General features: G+C 42.2%; 1 protein-coding gene across 1 annotated transcript in view; it reads left to right on the top strand.

Moving 5' to 3' along the window:
* si:ch211-1e14.1 (UPF0606 protein KIAA1549) overlaps nucleotides 1–14,406 on the top strand; it is a 35,937-nt gene that overhangs the window by 9,030 nt on the left and 12,501 nt on the right. Inside the window, exons 3-11 of the mRNA XM_053427999.1 lie at nucleotides 4,489–6,651; nucleotides 6,821–6,909; nucleotides 7,299–7,458; nucleotides 7,580–7,710; nucleotides 9,110–9,302; nucleotides 9,395–9,454; nucleotides 9,547–9,692; nucleotides 11,960–12,137; nucleotides 13,420–13,607. Of these exons, the coding sequence (XP_053283974.1) occupies nucleotides 4,489–6,651; nucleotides 6,821–6,909; nucleotides 7,299–7,458; nucleotides 7,580–7,710; nucleotides 9,110–9,302; nucleotides 9,395–9,454; nucleotides 9,547–9,692; nucleotides 11,960–12,137; nucleotides 13,420–13,607 (3,308 nt within the window). The remainder of the gene's footprint in view (nucleotides 1–4,488; nucleotides 6,652–6,820; nucleotides 6,910–7,298; nucleotides 7,459–7,579; nucleotides 7,711–9,109; nucleotides 9,303–9,394; nucleotides 9,455–9,546; nucleotides 9,693–11,959; nucleotides 12,138–13,419; nucleotides 13,608–14,406) is intronic.

Here is a 14,406-nt window from a genome sequence, read left to right as displayed (position 1 = left end):
GTGAAAACAGTAGCAATGTACCGGTACATATAAGAAAGCAAAACAAAAATGTGCTACTGATAGGAACGCTGGAGTTAAATACAAAAATTCCATGTGAGGTAACTGGTAACACATCTGTTCTGACGCACTGGGCCACTTTAACACAATAAGCAGTCAGACACATATATAGGTTAGTTGAGAGCTGTGATGATCCAATATATGATCTCATAAGATTTTGCCAATATCCATCCTGGCTAAGTGGGTTAGTGCTATTTCAGATGCCTGCAGTTGTGTCTGGCCTCAGCTCTCTCTCTCTCTCTCTCTCTCTCTCTCTCTCTCTCCACCACGTCCCATCTCTCTTTGTTCCATTGTAGGGGTTTTATAAAGCAACATCACAGATCAGCCACCAGCAGTAATAATCCCCCTCTTGTCAGAATCCTTTTTACAAGATGACTGGCTGCGATCCAAGCCTGCGACCGGATGTGGACACAAAAGCCGAACAAACCAAACAAGCCACGACGGGCATTATTTATGTGTCATCATCTGCTTGAATATGGACGGATGGGTTTTTACTAAATCAGCTGTCTATAGATGGAAATTCACTAATGGGGTTACAGGGAAAGAAAAAGCAACAGAGGTTTTTTGAAAATGATCCCCTCATAGTACTGCCACTTTCTTGCCATTTGCTGCTGTAACTGTTAAATTAATGAGATACAGTAACAACTTGTTTCCAGTCACATACACTGGATAGAAGACCCGGAGTAAATGAACAGAGACTTCCAGGATTAGTTATCTTGTCAATTCGGTCAAATGCAAATTTAGTTCAGTGCCAAGTACAAGGCAGCTATTCATGAGACCAAGAGAAGGCTAAAAGAAACATCAAGGCCTGATGAATGGATATTGAATCTCATTAGCCTGGGACTTTTCATGTCATGAATAAATGAGAATCTGGGTGCATTAAATCTTCAGTGTTTCTTGAAGACTGTGAGAAGGTGCCATCATTTGTATTCTCTTGTTTCATACCCAACACAAAGGGTCCTTGCTAGTTTCAGACAAATATCACCATCCAGCTCTAATGTTGTTGGAGTACTTGTGTCCATCTGAACAACATCTCAAGGATGGTCTGCTCACTTTCACCTTGCACATGAGGGGATCTCTTCACAGAAGGGTCTTCCACCTGGCTTTTAAATGCAATGGGTGAAGGCAGCTTGATTGGTTTATTGGCCCAAAATCACCCAATAATGACTAGGATAATAATTACAACTCCTTTGAACCATGCACCTGGTGCTGCAACCTTTATTTCTGCCTTTTAAACTTGCAAAAGTGGATTTGGATAAAGCCTGAATGCTTCTGCTCCTTGACCTTCAGACCAGGCTATTCAAAGTTTTGTGAGAGAGCAGTTCTTTCAGCTACCTTATGTGAGTCTTCATAAAATTGTACTTATAGTTACCTCCACTGAAAAGGTTATGGTTTCTTCCATGTGTGTTTGTTGATTTAATTGTTGACAGGATCTTGAAAAAAGTACTAAACCTGTTTCCACCAAATAACATGAGGGATTGCTCAGCCTTGGTAGAGGTATGGTAACTTATTGCTTTTGAATACTGCTAATGAAACAACAATCTGACCTTGTTTTTGTGATGCGTTTTTGTTGCCAGTGAAGGAAATAAGGAAAGATGAGGAAGAATGATGGCAAACTATACTGGAACATTCATCTACATGAGCTGAGTGTTTGACATTCATGCTCTCGGGACCTGATATTTTAAGGTGTCCTTCTACGTTGGCCTCAGTTCTCAGTTTCATGGACAGGCCCTAACAATGTGTGGCCAGTCGAGTGTGTCACACTCGTGTTTCGAGGGACAGCTGGCAGCGCTGCTTGGTCTTTAAGGCCTTTGTCAGTTATCGTCGACTGTAATGTCAGCCCAGACGCAGGCTGGTCTCACTTGCTCTTTTCCCTGGCTGCTGTCTGTTGCCCTGAGCTCTGGCTGTCATTACCTAAGATAAGCCTTCTTGTATTAAGACCATGCCTGCTTAGTTATTACGAATAACCAGTTAGTCCTTTCTACAAACAAATTATTTTTCGATTTATCTGCTTTTTGATATCAATCTTATCTGTGGTCTGATAAAAATTGGCCAATCATAGTCATAACCACATTGTATTAGTATTATTACAACCATATCAATATTATCCTCAAACATCAATCATCCGCATTCACGTGCCAGTGTTTGTCTCTGTCTTCTCTCATCCCTTCATGCATGTGTAATCGTTCTAAATGGAACTGTAAATGAATGAGTTTGCCACAGTAGACATGTGCTGACGTGAGGTGGCATTTTGAGGTCACGTAGCACAGGATGACCTCAGATGTCAGCATGTTCTCATAAACAAGGTCTCCTGCAGAGCTCGTCTATAAAGCGTTGGCTTGTGAACAGGGAAGCAAAAACATGTGAACTCATACAACTGAGGCTGGACACAGCTTCTTTCTTTTTGCTGCGTAGGACTTGACAGATCACGGTGCAGCAAATGCTGCGGATTCTTTTTTCTATGCTTTGGTCTTGTGACTATTAAACTATCGATAAACAATCTGAACATAACAGGCAACTGCATGATGCCAGCCGCTCTGTTTCAGTTTTTAATGGCCGAGCTCATTGTTTGGTGTGTTAAGAGGATGACTCTATGCGTGTGTGTGTGTGCGTGCATCCACCCAGCTGTGTGGTGCATCCCACAGGGTTTCAAACACTTGGCACAGCAGACAAGAAGCTTTGCGGCACTTTGCAGAATCTGCAGCACACACTAACTTGCAGAGAAGAAAGTCTTTGCTCTCCATATCTTTTCCTAAGGTCTCTGTTATAATAGCATGTTCACTCAATTAAGGTACCAGTATAGGCTGTAATTAAGTTGGGAGTTTTCTCTTGGCTCCAGCCAGAGGCAGCCATGCTTGCATCAAGCGATGCAATAAATTGAAGATGACGTTCTGGAAGTATATTTCTTTTTGTTGATGCCTTTTTATAAGTCATCTGTTCTGTGCTCTCAGTGATAAAAATAGTCTGCTCCCTTTGCTGATTCTGTGGTGAATGTGATTCTGCAGCTTCTGAAGACGACAAATACCAGCAGCATTACCAGCCGCTGCTGAGTCACTATGTGGAAGCTATCGGTTGTTTCTGGAAATCTTTAAATCTTTCCTCGTTTCAAGGACAAGTTCTGTTGTCTGTAGTGGATTTAAGATTATTATGTATATTAGAACCATAAGATTCATGTTCTTAAATGTAAGCTGGCGCGTCGACTCATCCGCCTTCTTCTGTCTGTTTGTCTGCCATCAGCAGGAAACCGGGGACACATCTGAGTAAACAGTCCTTTTCAAACTGGCATGGGACGGGAACTGCACATGTAGACTATAAAAGAGGCAAAGTTATACAACTAATTGTTAAAAGGTCTATTGCCATTCATTATTTAGGGATGACTCTCTGCCTATCCCACTCTGAACACGCAGTGTAATTGAGGTTGTACACAAATTAAATACATGCATGTGATGTATGCATGAGGCAATATTTTAGACAATAAGTCTGGGAAAAGTCTCATATACATTTATATAAAGCTGTATTTTCCAAGCACAGTGAAGAGGTATTATACATAATTGATAGTAGCAAAGTGGCAAATCTTGTTGCCATCTAAATTGGATACCATTAAGCTATCCATCAGATCTATTTTCAGGCTACTTTATACCTGCTCTAATACCAGTGTTTTGTTATTTTCATGAATCTCAAATTACAATTGTGTCGATTGTTAATGTCAATATATAGTATTGATTATATCTAAATATAAGTCAAGGTCACACAGAATATCTTAAATCCACCGGAGCTTTCGCCTGCAGATTCAACGAAGGTTCCTACTTAACAGTTGAATTTATCATTCGTGACCTTTACACCAGAGATGACCAGTGTTGGAATATCTAATTTCAAGATGAATGGGAATCCTATAAAAACGACCTTGTGAAGCAGGTTTTTGTGTTTTCCCCTCGCAGATAAATGTAATTTTCAGACTACAGCTATCCCACCATGTCCAATTATATAATATAGCTTTCACTAAGGTACCTACCTGTCTCCTATGGAAGGTCATGGTTGGTCACAGCAGAACACCTGGCCACATATTTTTCAAAAAGATTATTGGGATTTGGACCCGTTTTTAGTTTTATGTTAAATTTTTAACAATGCAGAGAACAAAGTACACTTTTTAAAGTCATACAAGTACAGTTACCAACTAGTTTTGATACTCAGTTGAGCATGTATATCCGCCAATCGACCATCAATCAACCCAATAGACAGAGGGGAAAACATAAACTTTTTGGCTTGGTTAATTTAATCTAAGTATCAAATTATAGATTGATATGTTACTGTGTCTAAAGTCATCTGGTTGTTTACATTCAGAAGCTTGGGAGAATTTTTTTTTTTTAAGTTTGTCATGAATCATTCAATTATTCAGGACTAAACCGAGGTATTCTCTTCTTTCACCTGTAGATGAGTCTCTGTTAGACTCACCACACCACGCCATGGGACTTCTTGGAGATGTTACAAGTTCAGGATTACCACCATCTCCTTCACCAACCTCATATCACACTGCCTTTGAGAGCCTAGACTCACCTGGTGAACCCACTCATGAAGCTGGGGCTGCTGACATTCTCTTTCCGTGGGGGCATGTTCCTTCTGAAAACTCCAACTCCTTCACGCCAAGTGACTTCCCTGCAAAAGAACCACATCCCCTTCCCACTCCATCATTAAGCCCCTCTGAACATGCACTGGGGTCTAGTCCACAACTTGAGGCACCGGCTAATCCCCCCCCAGACTGGTGGCTGGCCAGGATAAATTCTGCCAGGCAATCTTCCTCTCTCCCTCCAACTCTTACAATACCTCAACTACAGCCTCAGTCTAATATATCCTTAACACCATTAAACCCAACAACATCTCAGCTCAGCCTTAATTCTGAGCAGAAGGCTCTAGATGCGACTCTCACGGCTCTCACCAAGGAGCAGGATGGTGCTTCAGAGCAAACCCCGACAATCATGAGCTCACAGCCTGGTCAGCCTCTTGAGCCCCCTAATCTGGCTTTCACTGACTTCCAGGCAGATGAATCTTACAGTAAAATCTTTGATGTGACCCCGCTGAGCCCCAGCCGTGACCCCTTGCAAGAGAACAAACCAGCTCATGGCGTAAATATGCGACCCGACTCAAATGAGTACCTGGCCCCTGGCTACAATGTGCCTTTCATCGCCCCCCACCTTACATCACCTTTATCTGAGCCCACTGAGGTCCCTCCAGAGGTGTTCTACCCCACCAATACCATGGACTTCGACTGGGGGTCCGGGGACTACTTGGAGACAATGTCATTCCTAAATGCAGATGGAGATGACTACCCTATGGTCACCAAGGTGCCCATTGACTCGTATGATGCAGAGGACTATACAGAAACGTACGACACCTCTTTCCCTTCCAGAGTGGGCATATCTCCTTCTTCCATGAATCACCTTCACATCTCACCTTCTCCCAGCCTTGTGACAACATATAGTACCGCTGTTCCTCTGAAATCCATCCATCCTTCCTCTTCTTCCTCCACAATTCACTTAACGCTGGAACCTACACCCCCAGCTAACAGTGACATACCTGATGCCTCGGACATAGATTGGCCTGATACTTACACAATCCAACCAACAGATGTCCTCTTACCTGACATGAACAGCCTGGAGTATTACACCATTCAGTTGACTAAGGAGAACAGTGGTTCAGACCCTGGAGCTGAACACAGAGGGAATGTTACGGTAGTGTCTATTACTGCTACAGAAGTCCCACCCAGGAGCAACGCCACCAATGATACCAAACTGACTGAGGAAGAGTCGTCCAGTGATATGTCGGGGTTTGAGCCTCATCCTGAATCAACTGCAGAAGTAACCACAGAGCAGAGTCCTCAGCTGGTCAATGCCTCTGAGCCTTTTCTGGATCTGTCAGTAGCCCCAAGCCACTACTTAGATCTCTCTCCTTCCCTCTGGGGTGGTAAGGTATCCACCACTGACTGGTCTGCACCTACAGTTGGCCTGGACAGCACTGTACCAACAGAAGCTATACTACCCAGTGCCACGTCCTTGCTGCCAGATTATGTATTATCTTCCTCCTCTATGCAAGATGTCCATTGGTTTGCGACAGAGGAACTCGTACAAAGTACCATACACACCACTCCTGTGTTTACGTCAACCATAGCTTTCTCTCCTGGTTCAACTGAACCTGCTGCCAACACAACTGCTATTGCAACCGGCTCTACTCCCCAAGTCTCGGCTTTCACAACTGAACCAACTCCTGATATCAGTGTTGTTTCAACCAAACCCACCACGAATGTCACTATCAGCACCCCCGTCATCATGGGTGATCAGGGGGTGGAAGATGAAACTGACAACCCAGCCACAATGACCTTGATCCCGACTAGCAGTGAAGCTACTACGGTGGCTGCTGTACCCACAACTACAACTGCCACTGTGGATTCTCATCAACCCACAACTAAAATCACTGCCACCACTGAAGCCTCAACTAGCATCAACGTCATCTCTACGACAAGTGGAAAGACCACATCTACAGCACCGACATCAAGACAGTATTTCTGCAAAGTTGACAATCCTGCTTACTTAGTCAAAATTGGTGAGTTGGACATTTTTTTTTGCAACTAACTGTATCGTAGTCCATGTGTATAGGGTTAGGACAAATGAAATACATCAGAAATGTGTCTTTAAACTATATATATTTGAATATGTTAAATGTTTTATAGTGTAGCAAGACCCTAACCACGGCTTTATTCTTTCTTCTGTAGGTTTTCCCTCGGGGGCCACTGTTGGATATGCCAAATCTCAAATCAGAGACATACTGAAAGTAGAATTCAACAAGTCTGTGGAGCTGCAGGTAAATGTATTTCTGTTGTAGAGTAAAGCCATTTATTTCAAGACTATACATAGTGTTCAAGATGTTAGTCTATTTTTGGAAATAAGAAAAATATACAATCTTAACATTTTACATTTTGACATAAGAGAGATCCTGTTAAAAGTGATTCTTAGATGGATGGGCTTTCATGTAATGGCTCTTATGTACACATATACATTACTGTGGTGCAGCTGAACCATGAAGGCACATCCTGTGTTTTTTTTTTAAATCCTCCAATAAACAAACCCCAGGAGTAGACCCAGAGTGACCTTTCAAAAGCACCAGCTGCTTATTTAAGACGGGCTGTTGATCTGAGAATTCATGGCCACTGAGCGATTTGTCTGTCATATATTTCTGCTTTGTCTGTGAAGGTTGTGGACCCGCCACCGAAGTTTATGTTTCGGGTGGTGTCTGGCCCAGTTGTGTACACAGCCATATCTATCATCAACACTCTGCGAAGGTCTGGCCGCCGCTTCCTGTCTGTGTCTCCCAACTGGACAACACCAGATAATAAGTATCAAGTCCACACAGGTATGTGACCTTTCACCATCTGTTCTTTCAAGATTAACGGAGGTACTACAGTGTCAGACAGTACGATTTTGAGATAACTGTTTAACGCTTGATCAAATCTCTGCACGGTTTTACTCTGCAGTGCTGCAGTTTGTTCCCAGTCACATTGATGTGCGCTTCTGCAACTTCAGCGAGAGCATTACGAAAGGTCTGACCATGGCCTTTGCAGAATTGCGTCGCCGCTCAAAGGAGTTGACAAACTTCACAGTGCACGTGAGTGGAAGCAGAAGCCAGGGAACTTGTGATTTCAGCTGAGGTGTTGACATGGCAGCACTTTTTTTGTAGAAAGTGAGACTTCCATGTATTTCTTTTATTACAAAGCAGGTTTTTTATATATATATATATATATTTCTTATGAATATCAAAACTGTGAATAAGACACCAGGACAGTGTTTAATATTTGACCTTTAAGCAATATGACACTTGAACCTTCTAAATAACAGCCATTGTTTTTCAGTGCAATTAATCTCCAGTGGAAGCTATAGATTTACTAAATGTATTATTTTATACGTCTGAAATAAACCAAAGATTTGTCTTTTTAGTTGCACAAATTAATTTTAAAAGATTGTCTGCTATGCTATTTTGCGCAATCAAACAATTGTTGCCTGATTTGACTTTGCCTGTAGTCACATCACCAGTGGTTGGCTGTGATAGCTGCAGCACAGGTTGCTTTTCATAGGGATACATCTTCGCAAAGAGCAGATGTTCTGCTTTCTCAGAATTGTTTAGAATTAGGGGTTACAGTAAATGCATGGTGGCAGAACTGGTTTCATGTAGAGTGACAGAAAGCTAGTTTATTTAAATCAATACTTTCTGGAAGACCTAAATTACTAGTTAGGTTTGATTGAATTAGACTCATCTCTCCAGCCAGCCATTTCCCATAATTTATTAGGTCCATGGTGGAAATAAACATAGAAGCCAAAACAACCACTGACTGTTGTGTCTTATCTTAAAACCCTGAACCGGGTCCTTTCAGCACAACTGAGAGGCTGTTCTAAACCAAGCCTCCTTTCTAAGCACAGACATCTAGTAAAGGAAGCTCATTATGACCCACACTATGCAGAGGAGGGTTCAGGCAACTTCATGTTTAGTTTTTTTCTTACTATGACTGCGGACGTCACAACAGTCCTCCCATGCACCTCTCTCTCCATCTTACTGCACTCATGAACAAGACCCCGGGATACTTCACTCTGAGGGAGTTCATGCTCTACTTGTTGAGTATTAAAAAAGATTAGGTTGTTAATAAAGAACTAATTTGGCTATGTGGTTAGTTGGCTTGAGTAGAGTTTTGCGTAATCCTGTTTAACACAGATGGCTGTATTATAGTCTTTGAAATAAATGTAAGGATTAAAGCAAGGATTTGTTGCAGAGAGTGAAATGTTTAATGAAGAACTAGCAAACTGTGCGCTGGGCCACACACAACACCACATTGTGTTCGGCTTTCCAGTCACCGAAGCCATTGATTTTCAGATGGGGAACTTCATTGTAACGCCTTAAGAGGCATACAAGCTTTCCCAGAAACTGCTTCAACAGCAGAATGGAAAATGTTTATAATTTTGTTATGTAATCTTGTGTCTACGAGTCAGTACATCTCTGTCTAATTGGGTTTCAGATTGTAAACATAACCATGGATGCTCCAAAATACCGGGAGCAGCGGCTAGTGAGGCAGCCGGTGGACATTACCTTCACCGTGCGTGGCTCCAGGGGTTATCTGATGGGGTCCGAGGTCAGCAACGCTCTGATGAAGCTCACCATGGTGGAATTCAGCTATTACATGGGCTTTCCTGTGCTGCAGATTGCTGAGCGTGAGTACCACTCAGTCTTTTCACTATATTTTTTGCCACTTCACTGTTGTATTACTGTACATAAACATTATTACCCCATTTTCTCCAAATAGCTTTCCATTATCCAGAGCTGAACACCAGCCAAGTGCTGCGCTCCTCCTGGGTTAAAACAGGTATAATGGATTTTAGATCTGACTGTTATTACTTACAGCATATATGACATTATGTTTACACTGAATCCTAATTATGTTGTCTGTGCATATAGTGCTCTTGGGTGTACTTGACCAGAAAGTGGAGGAAAGAACTTTCCAAGCCTCCATGGAGCGTCGAGTGGCCATGTTACTCGGGGAGGCGATGGGACAAGCCAGACGTGTTAGGAGAGCCACCACCACAGGCAACAGCAGCGTGCAGGTACGTCCTCGGCACCAATACTAGATAATACTGACTTACAATATGTTTCTCTGGAAACTGTATACAATATTTATTGAATTACTTGTTTCTTACATAACAAAAACAATACAATGTGGGAGTTTCTGAATGGATGAGTCACTAAATCTTTAAAAGTCTTCCTTCCTTGTACCATTTATAACATTGTTCCCTGATGCTGGCTCTCTCTATCCACCTTCCCTGAGCACTGAGGGCTCATTATGTGTGTTCGTTACCACTGAGAGCCGTTCTGCTTTACTAATCAGGCTCTAGCTTTTGTGAGCTCTCTCAGCACCTGCTCGGTTCATCTGGTAGGGTACAGACTAGGGCTCGGTCACCATGGCAACACCATCCCATTCGGCCCAGGGGCCGGCCACTCAGCGACGACAGCATCACGAGTCTGTGTTCGTTCTCCTCTTCCTCGTTTCTCTGGTCCTGTTACTTTGTGGCTCCTGTGCTGCTAAGAGCGGATCAATTATTAATTTCTCTTTCTCTGTCAGTATCCGACAGTCGGAATGATTAAGAGTGTGTGTGTGTGTGTGAGGGTAAGCATTATGGAGTGAGAGATAGGGTGAGGGTTAGGTAAAAGATTCCAAAATTGGTGAAACAGGGAAAGCAAATCACTTGGATTATGGAGACACGTTGAGAGAGAAGAGATGCATAACTGATCCAACATCATGAAGTCAGAGTGCATATGGTGGTCTTTAACAAGAGGGATGTCAGAGTGATGAATATCATCCTTGGTTGAGTCGCAGATTCACTGTTTCTGACCTTTCTCCCTCTTGCAGCGCCGTCTCCATAAAACCGGCAGACCAATTTAGGACAAGTGAGGACCACACAGTTGGTGTGAACCCTTTAGTGACTGTGCTAAGATTACATTTCTAATTTTAGGCTCTGGCATCTCTACGTTAAAAAAAATGATATTTTCACAGTCACAAATATGACTGTGTTATTTGAAGAAGCCGTATTCTGGGCTTGTTTTCCTTCGAGCTTCAATGGGATACTTTCATTCAGGAAGCTCTTTGAAAGACTTTTTTTAATATTACATTTCAAAGACAAAGCTCCGTCTTTTAGTGTCTGTTGGATATAATGAGGGTGAGACGACTCACACTGAATTTAAGGAGAATCACACACACACTCATCCAGTATCAGTGTGGTGTTGTCACCTGTGAGAATTTCTTGTGAGTCGGCCTAGACTGATAAAAGAGGAGGTTGAATTGGGGTCACGCAATAACACACACATTCACACTGCTGTCTTTCCACTCTAATAACCATGCATGGGCCGGATTATATCCTGGATGAGGGAGTCCGCCCAGACGCTTTTCTGTGTCAGCCCAGGCATGACCTGCGCTTTACTCTTTCCAGTAATGCAGACAGCAGACTGGGTGTGTGCCTCGGGGCACCCAGAGGGAGACGGCACGCACACACACACACACACACACACACACACAGGGAGTGAGCGAGAGAAAGAGATAGAGCGATAATAGACGACATGGAGAAATATTTCAACAATGAAATACTCTGATGGGAATACAGCTCAAAGTGTGTGTGTGTGTGTGTGTGTGTGTGTGTGTGTGTGTGTGTGTGTGTGTGTGTGTGTGTGTGTGTGTGTGTGTGTGTGTGTGTGTGTGTGTGTGTGTGTGTGTGTGTGTGTGTGTGTGTGTGTGTGTGTGTGTGTGTGTGTGTGTGTGTGTGTGGTTTTTTGTGTATAAATGTGTTTATACATGCAGCTTTTTTTTCAATTGCACTTGCAACAGTTACAAGTAAATCTATACAGCTGTAATGTTGTGTTATAGCAGTGTACAATTTATACAATAAACAATACTCAGTTTCACTTGGATTAATCTGCTTGTGTCCCAAGTTTCAGTCCAACATCCACGAGCAAAAGAATACAAATAGTCTGTGCCTTCATTTTCATTTCTGCAGTCACAAATCATGTAAAATGATTAATATGACTGGATTCCGTAAAAGATGAGGTGCCAGACTCATCATTAAAAAGTAATTTTTATTACTGAAATAGTGACTCTGCTCATTAGGGCCCAAATTAGCCCACTGACTTCTAATGCAGAGAGTGTAGTGCATTACTTCGACAGATCTCATGCTCATTTGGAAGTGCTTTTTTCCAGTTGTTGCATCTGCATAAAAATCTAATATTCTCTATGTCTATGCTTCCTCATGTACCATATTATTTATTTTTTCTGATATTAGGGCAAATGATAAACTGTCCCTTCCTTCCTTGTCTCAACTCCCAGGTTGTCAGTGCGAGCCGGCTACAGGGTGAGGACCACCCCTTGGAGATAGTGTATTTTGTGGAGGGTTCCAGTGGTCAGAGAGTTCCTGCAGTCCAAACAGCCGGCCTGCTCAACAACCTGGATGTTCAAAGGGCGGCCATCGTCTTGGGCTATCGTGTCCAGGGTGTTTTGGCACAGCGTGAGTACCTCTTTCTTTGTAGATAAGTGACATTCAAGGGCAGCCAAGTGTTGTAGTGATTCAGAACATAGTCCCCGACATGGACAAACTAGATTAGTTTTAGCCTCTCTCTTTTAGGATCTGCATTTCTGTCGTGTCCCAGGGCAGAATCATCTACAGTGATTGTAGATGATACAGTGATACATCAACTTCATCACTAAGAAGAGAGTGAGATCTTTATTTGGGTCTGCTCCAAATGTGATGAGGTTAGTTTTGGTTTCACATTGCAATTCAGGGAGAGGTGTTGAATTACATATATACGTCTTGTTCGCATGTGCGTGGGCTGCATCCACCTCTGTCAATTTGATTTGTTGTGTGTCTGACATCTTTGTGTCATCAATTCAGTGCATAGAAAATAGTTTTTCAGTTTGAATGGAGGAAATTAATGAATCAGTTTCCTTGGTTGATTTTTCCTCGTCATCCAAACCATTAATTTTATCTTGTGCCTACAAGCAGTCCTGCGACTTTCCTCCACCTTGTTTTCTTCCTCTATTGTTAAATGATGACTCAACTTCCTGCAACTTTTTAAAAAGTCTGAGCTATTCAAAGAAAATAGTTTTAAGCTGCAAACTATCCAAACTATGGTTCAGTTTGATCTGGATTTTACTGTTATAATTATTGTTTTGTACTCATGACTGCTTCACCGACTGTTTTGCCTTGGTCATGTGTGTTGCAGTTAAAAAAGATTTTTCAAGGTTGCACTTGACTGACTAAAGCTAAATCTGTGTTGGAGGGAATGAAAGGAAAAAGACACAATATAAGGGAAATAGTTCAAAAGAAAAAAGCAGGTTAACCGCTGGCTGTGTGTGTTCCTTTGTATGTTTATAGTAACATCTGAGCTTATTACCTCCGCTTGTGCTCACTGTACCAAAAGCCTTTCTTCCTCATTAAGAATCTAAACAGCGGATGAAGCCTAATGAGAGAATCTTAAGGGAGTTTGTTTTCTGTGTCGACTGTGTTCTCCTATGGTCCTTTCCCTGGGGATGAAATGAGTGTTAATTAAAACGAATAGTGAAGAGTATGAACAGTGAGGCAGGAGCCAGCACTCAAAGAATGCTGCGTGTTTAGTTTAGCATCTATGTCTGTTAATAGGCTTAAGGGAATGAAAGGGTAAGTTTGGAATATTGAACCATGTACAGGAAGGAAATTACTCTTGCAAAAAACAAATAGGGACCATGTCTGTTAAGGTGCAATGTTAAACTAAATGTCCCTATCTTCATGTTCCTTATCACCTCGTCTACAGCTGTAGAGAAAGTGACGTCTTCCCCCTCCGACAAGGAGAACACCAACGTGTGGATCATCATCGGGGTGGTGATTCCCCTCCTCGTCGTCCTCGTCATCATTTCAATCCTCTACTGGAAACTGTGTCGCACAGACAAGCTGGAATTCCAGCCAGACGCCATGACCTCCATCCAGCAGCAGAGACAGAAGGTAGAGTCCAGTCGGTGTTGCACAGGGTCTGACCAAAGCTTCGTGGAATCAGCATTTCAAAGTAACTTCAAGAAGAAGGAAAAAGTTGCTTCTTGTCGTTATTTAATTACCTCAACATGATAATTCATGCCTTTGTGCTCGAGGTCAGAAGTGAGCAACTTTTTTTTAACCTGTTTTCCAAGTGTTGAATCGCAGGCAGATGAGTTATTGGTTGATATTTGATGATATTCCACCCCTCATCCAAGAGGCGTCTTCATTTAAAGAAGAAATGCAGAAAAGGGGTTAAGGCAGCAGATCTGTGAAGCCAGAAAGTTGAGCCCACTTTCAAATTCAAATGAGCTGCTCATTAGTTGGATGTATCCGTCACTGCCATGAATCTGGACTTCTTCTTCATCATTTCTTCTTTTAGATTAGTAAAACTTTAATGATCCCAGTAAAGAGACTTTTTAAATGATGTGAGAGTCGCACTACATTTTTCTTTTAGAGTCACATTGTCAGATTCATGAGAAAATCAGAAGCAGTTTTATGTGATGCTGAATTATTTATCATTCTGGTGTTTATATCTAGAGTTACAATATATATCTCCCATATAGTGTACTTGTGGACAATTAATTAACTTAGCATTAAAAGAGATTTTATTTTGGACAGTGTGCAGCAGCTCTGCTCTGCTGCACTGACCAACAACAATAAAAGAGAGTTTTGTACTTTCTGTTGTGCATCACTAATCTCTGAGTAACACAACTGCAGGGCTCTCTCTGCTCCTTCTGCCTCTCTCATCATTAAATCAGAAGGTTTAACA

The sequence above is a fragment of the Pleuronectes platessa genome, chromosome 7, assembly GCF_947347685.1.
Source record: "Pleuronectes platessa chromosome 7, fPlePla1.1, whole genome shotgun sequence".
NCBI classification, from domain to species: Eukaryota; Metazoa; Chordata; class Actinopteri; order Pleuronectiformes; family Pleuronectidae; genus Pleuronectes; species Pleuronectes platessa.
This window is presented reverse-complemented; position numbering and strand designations above follow the sequence as displayed.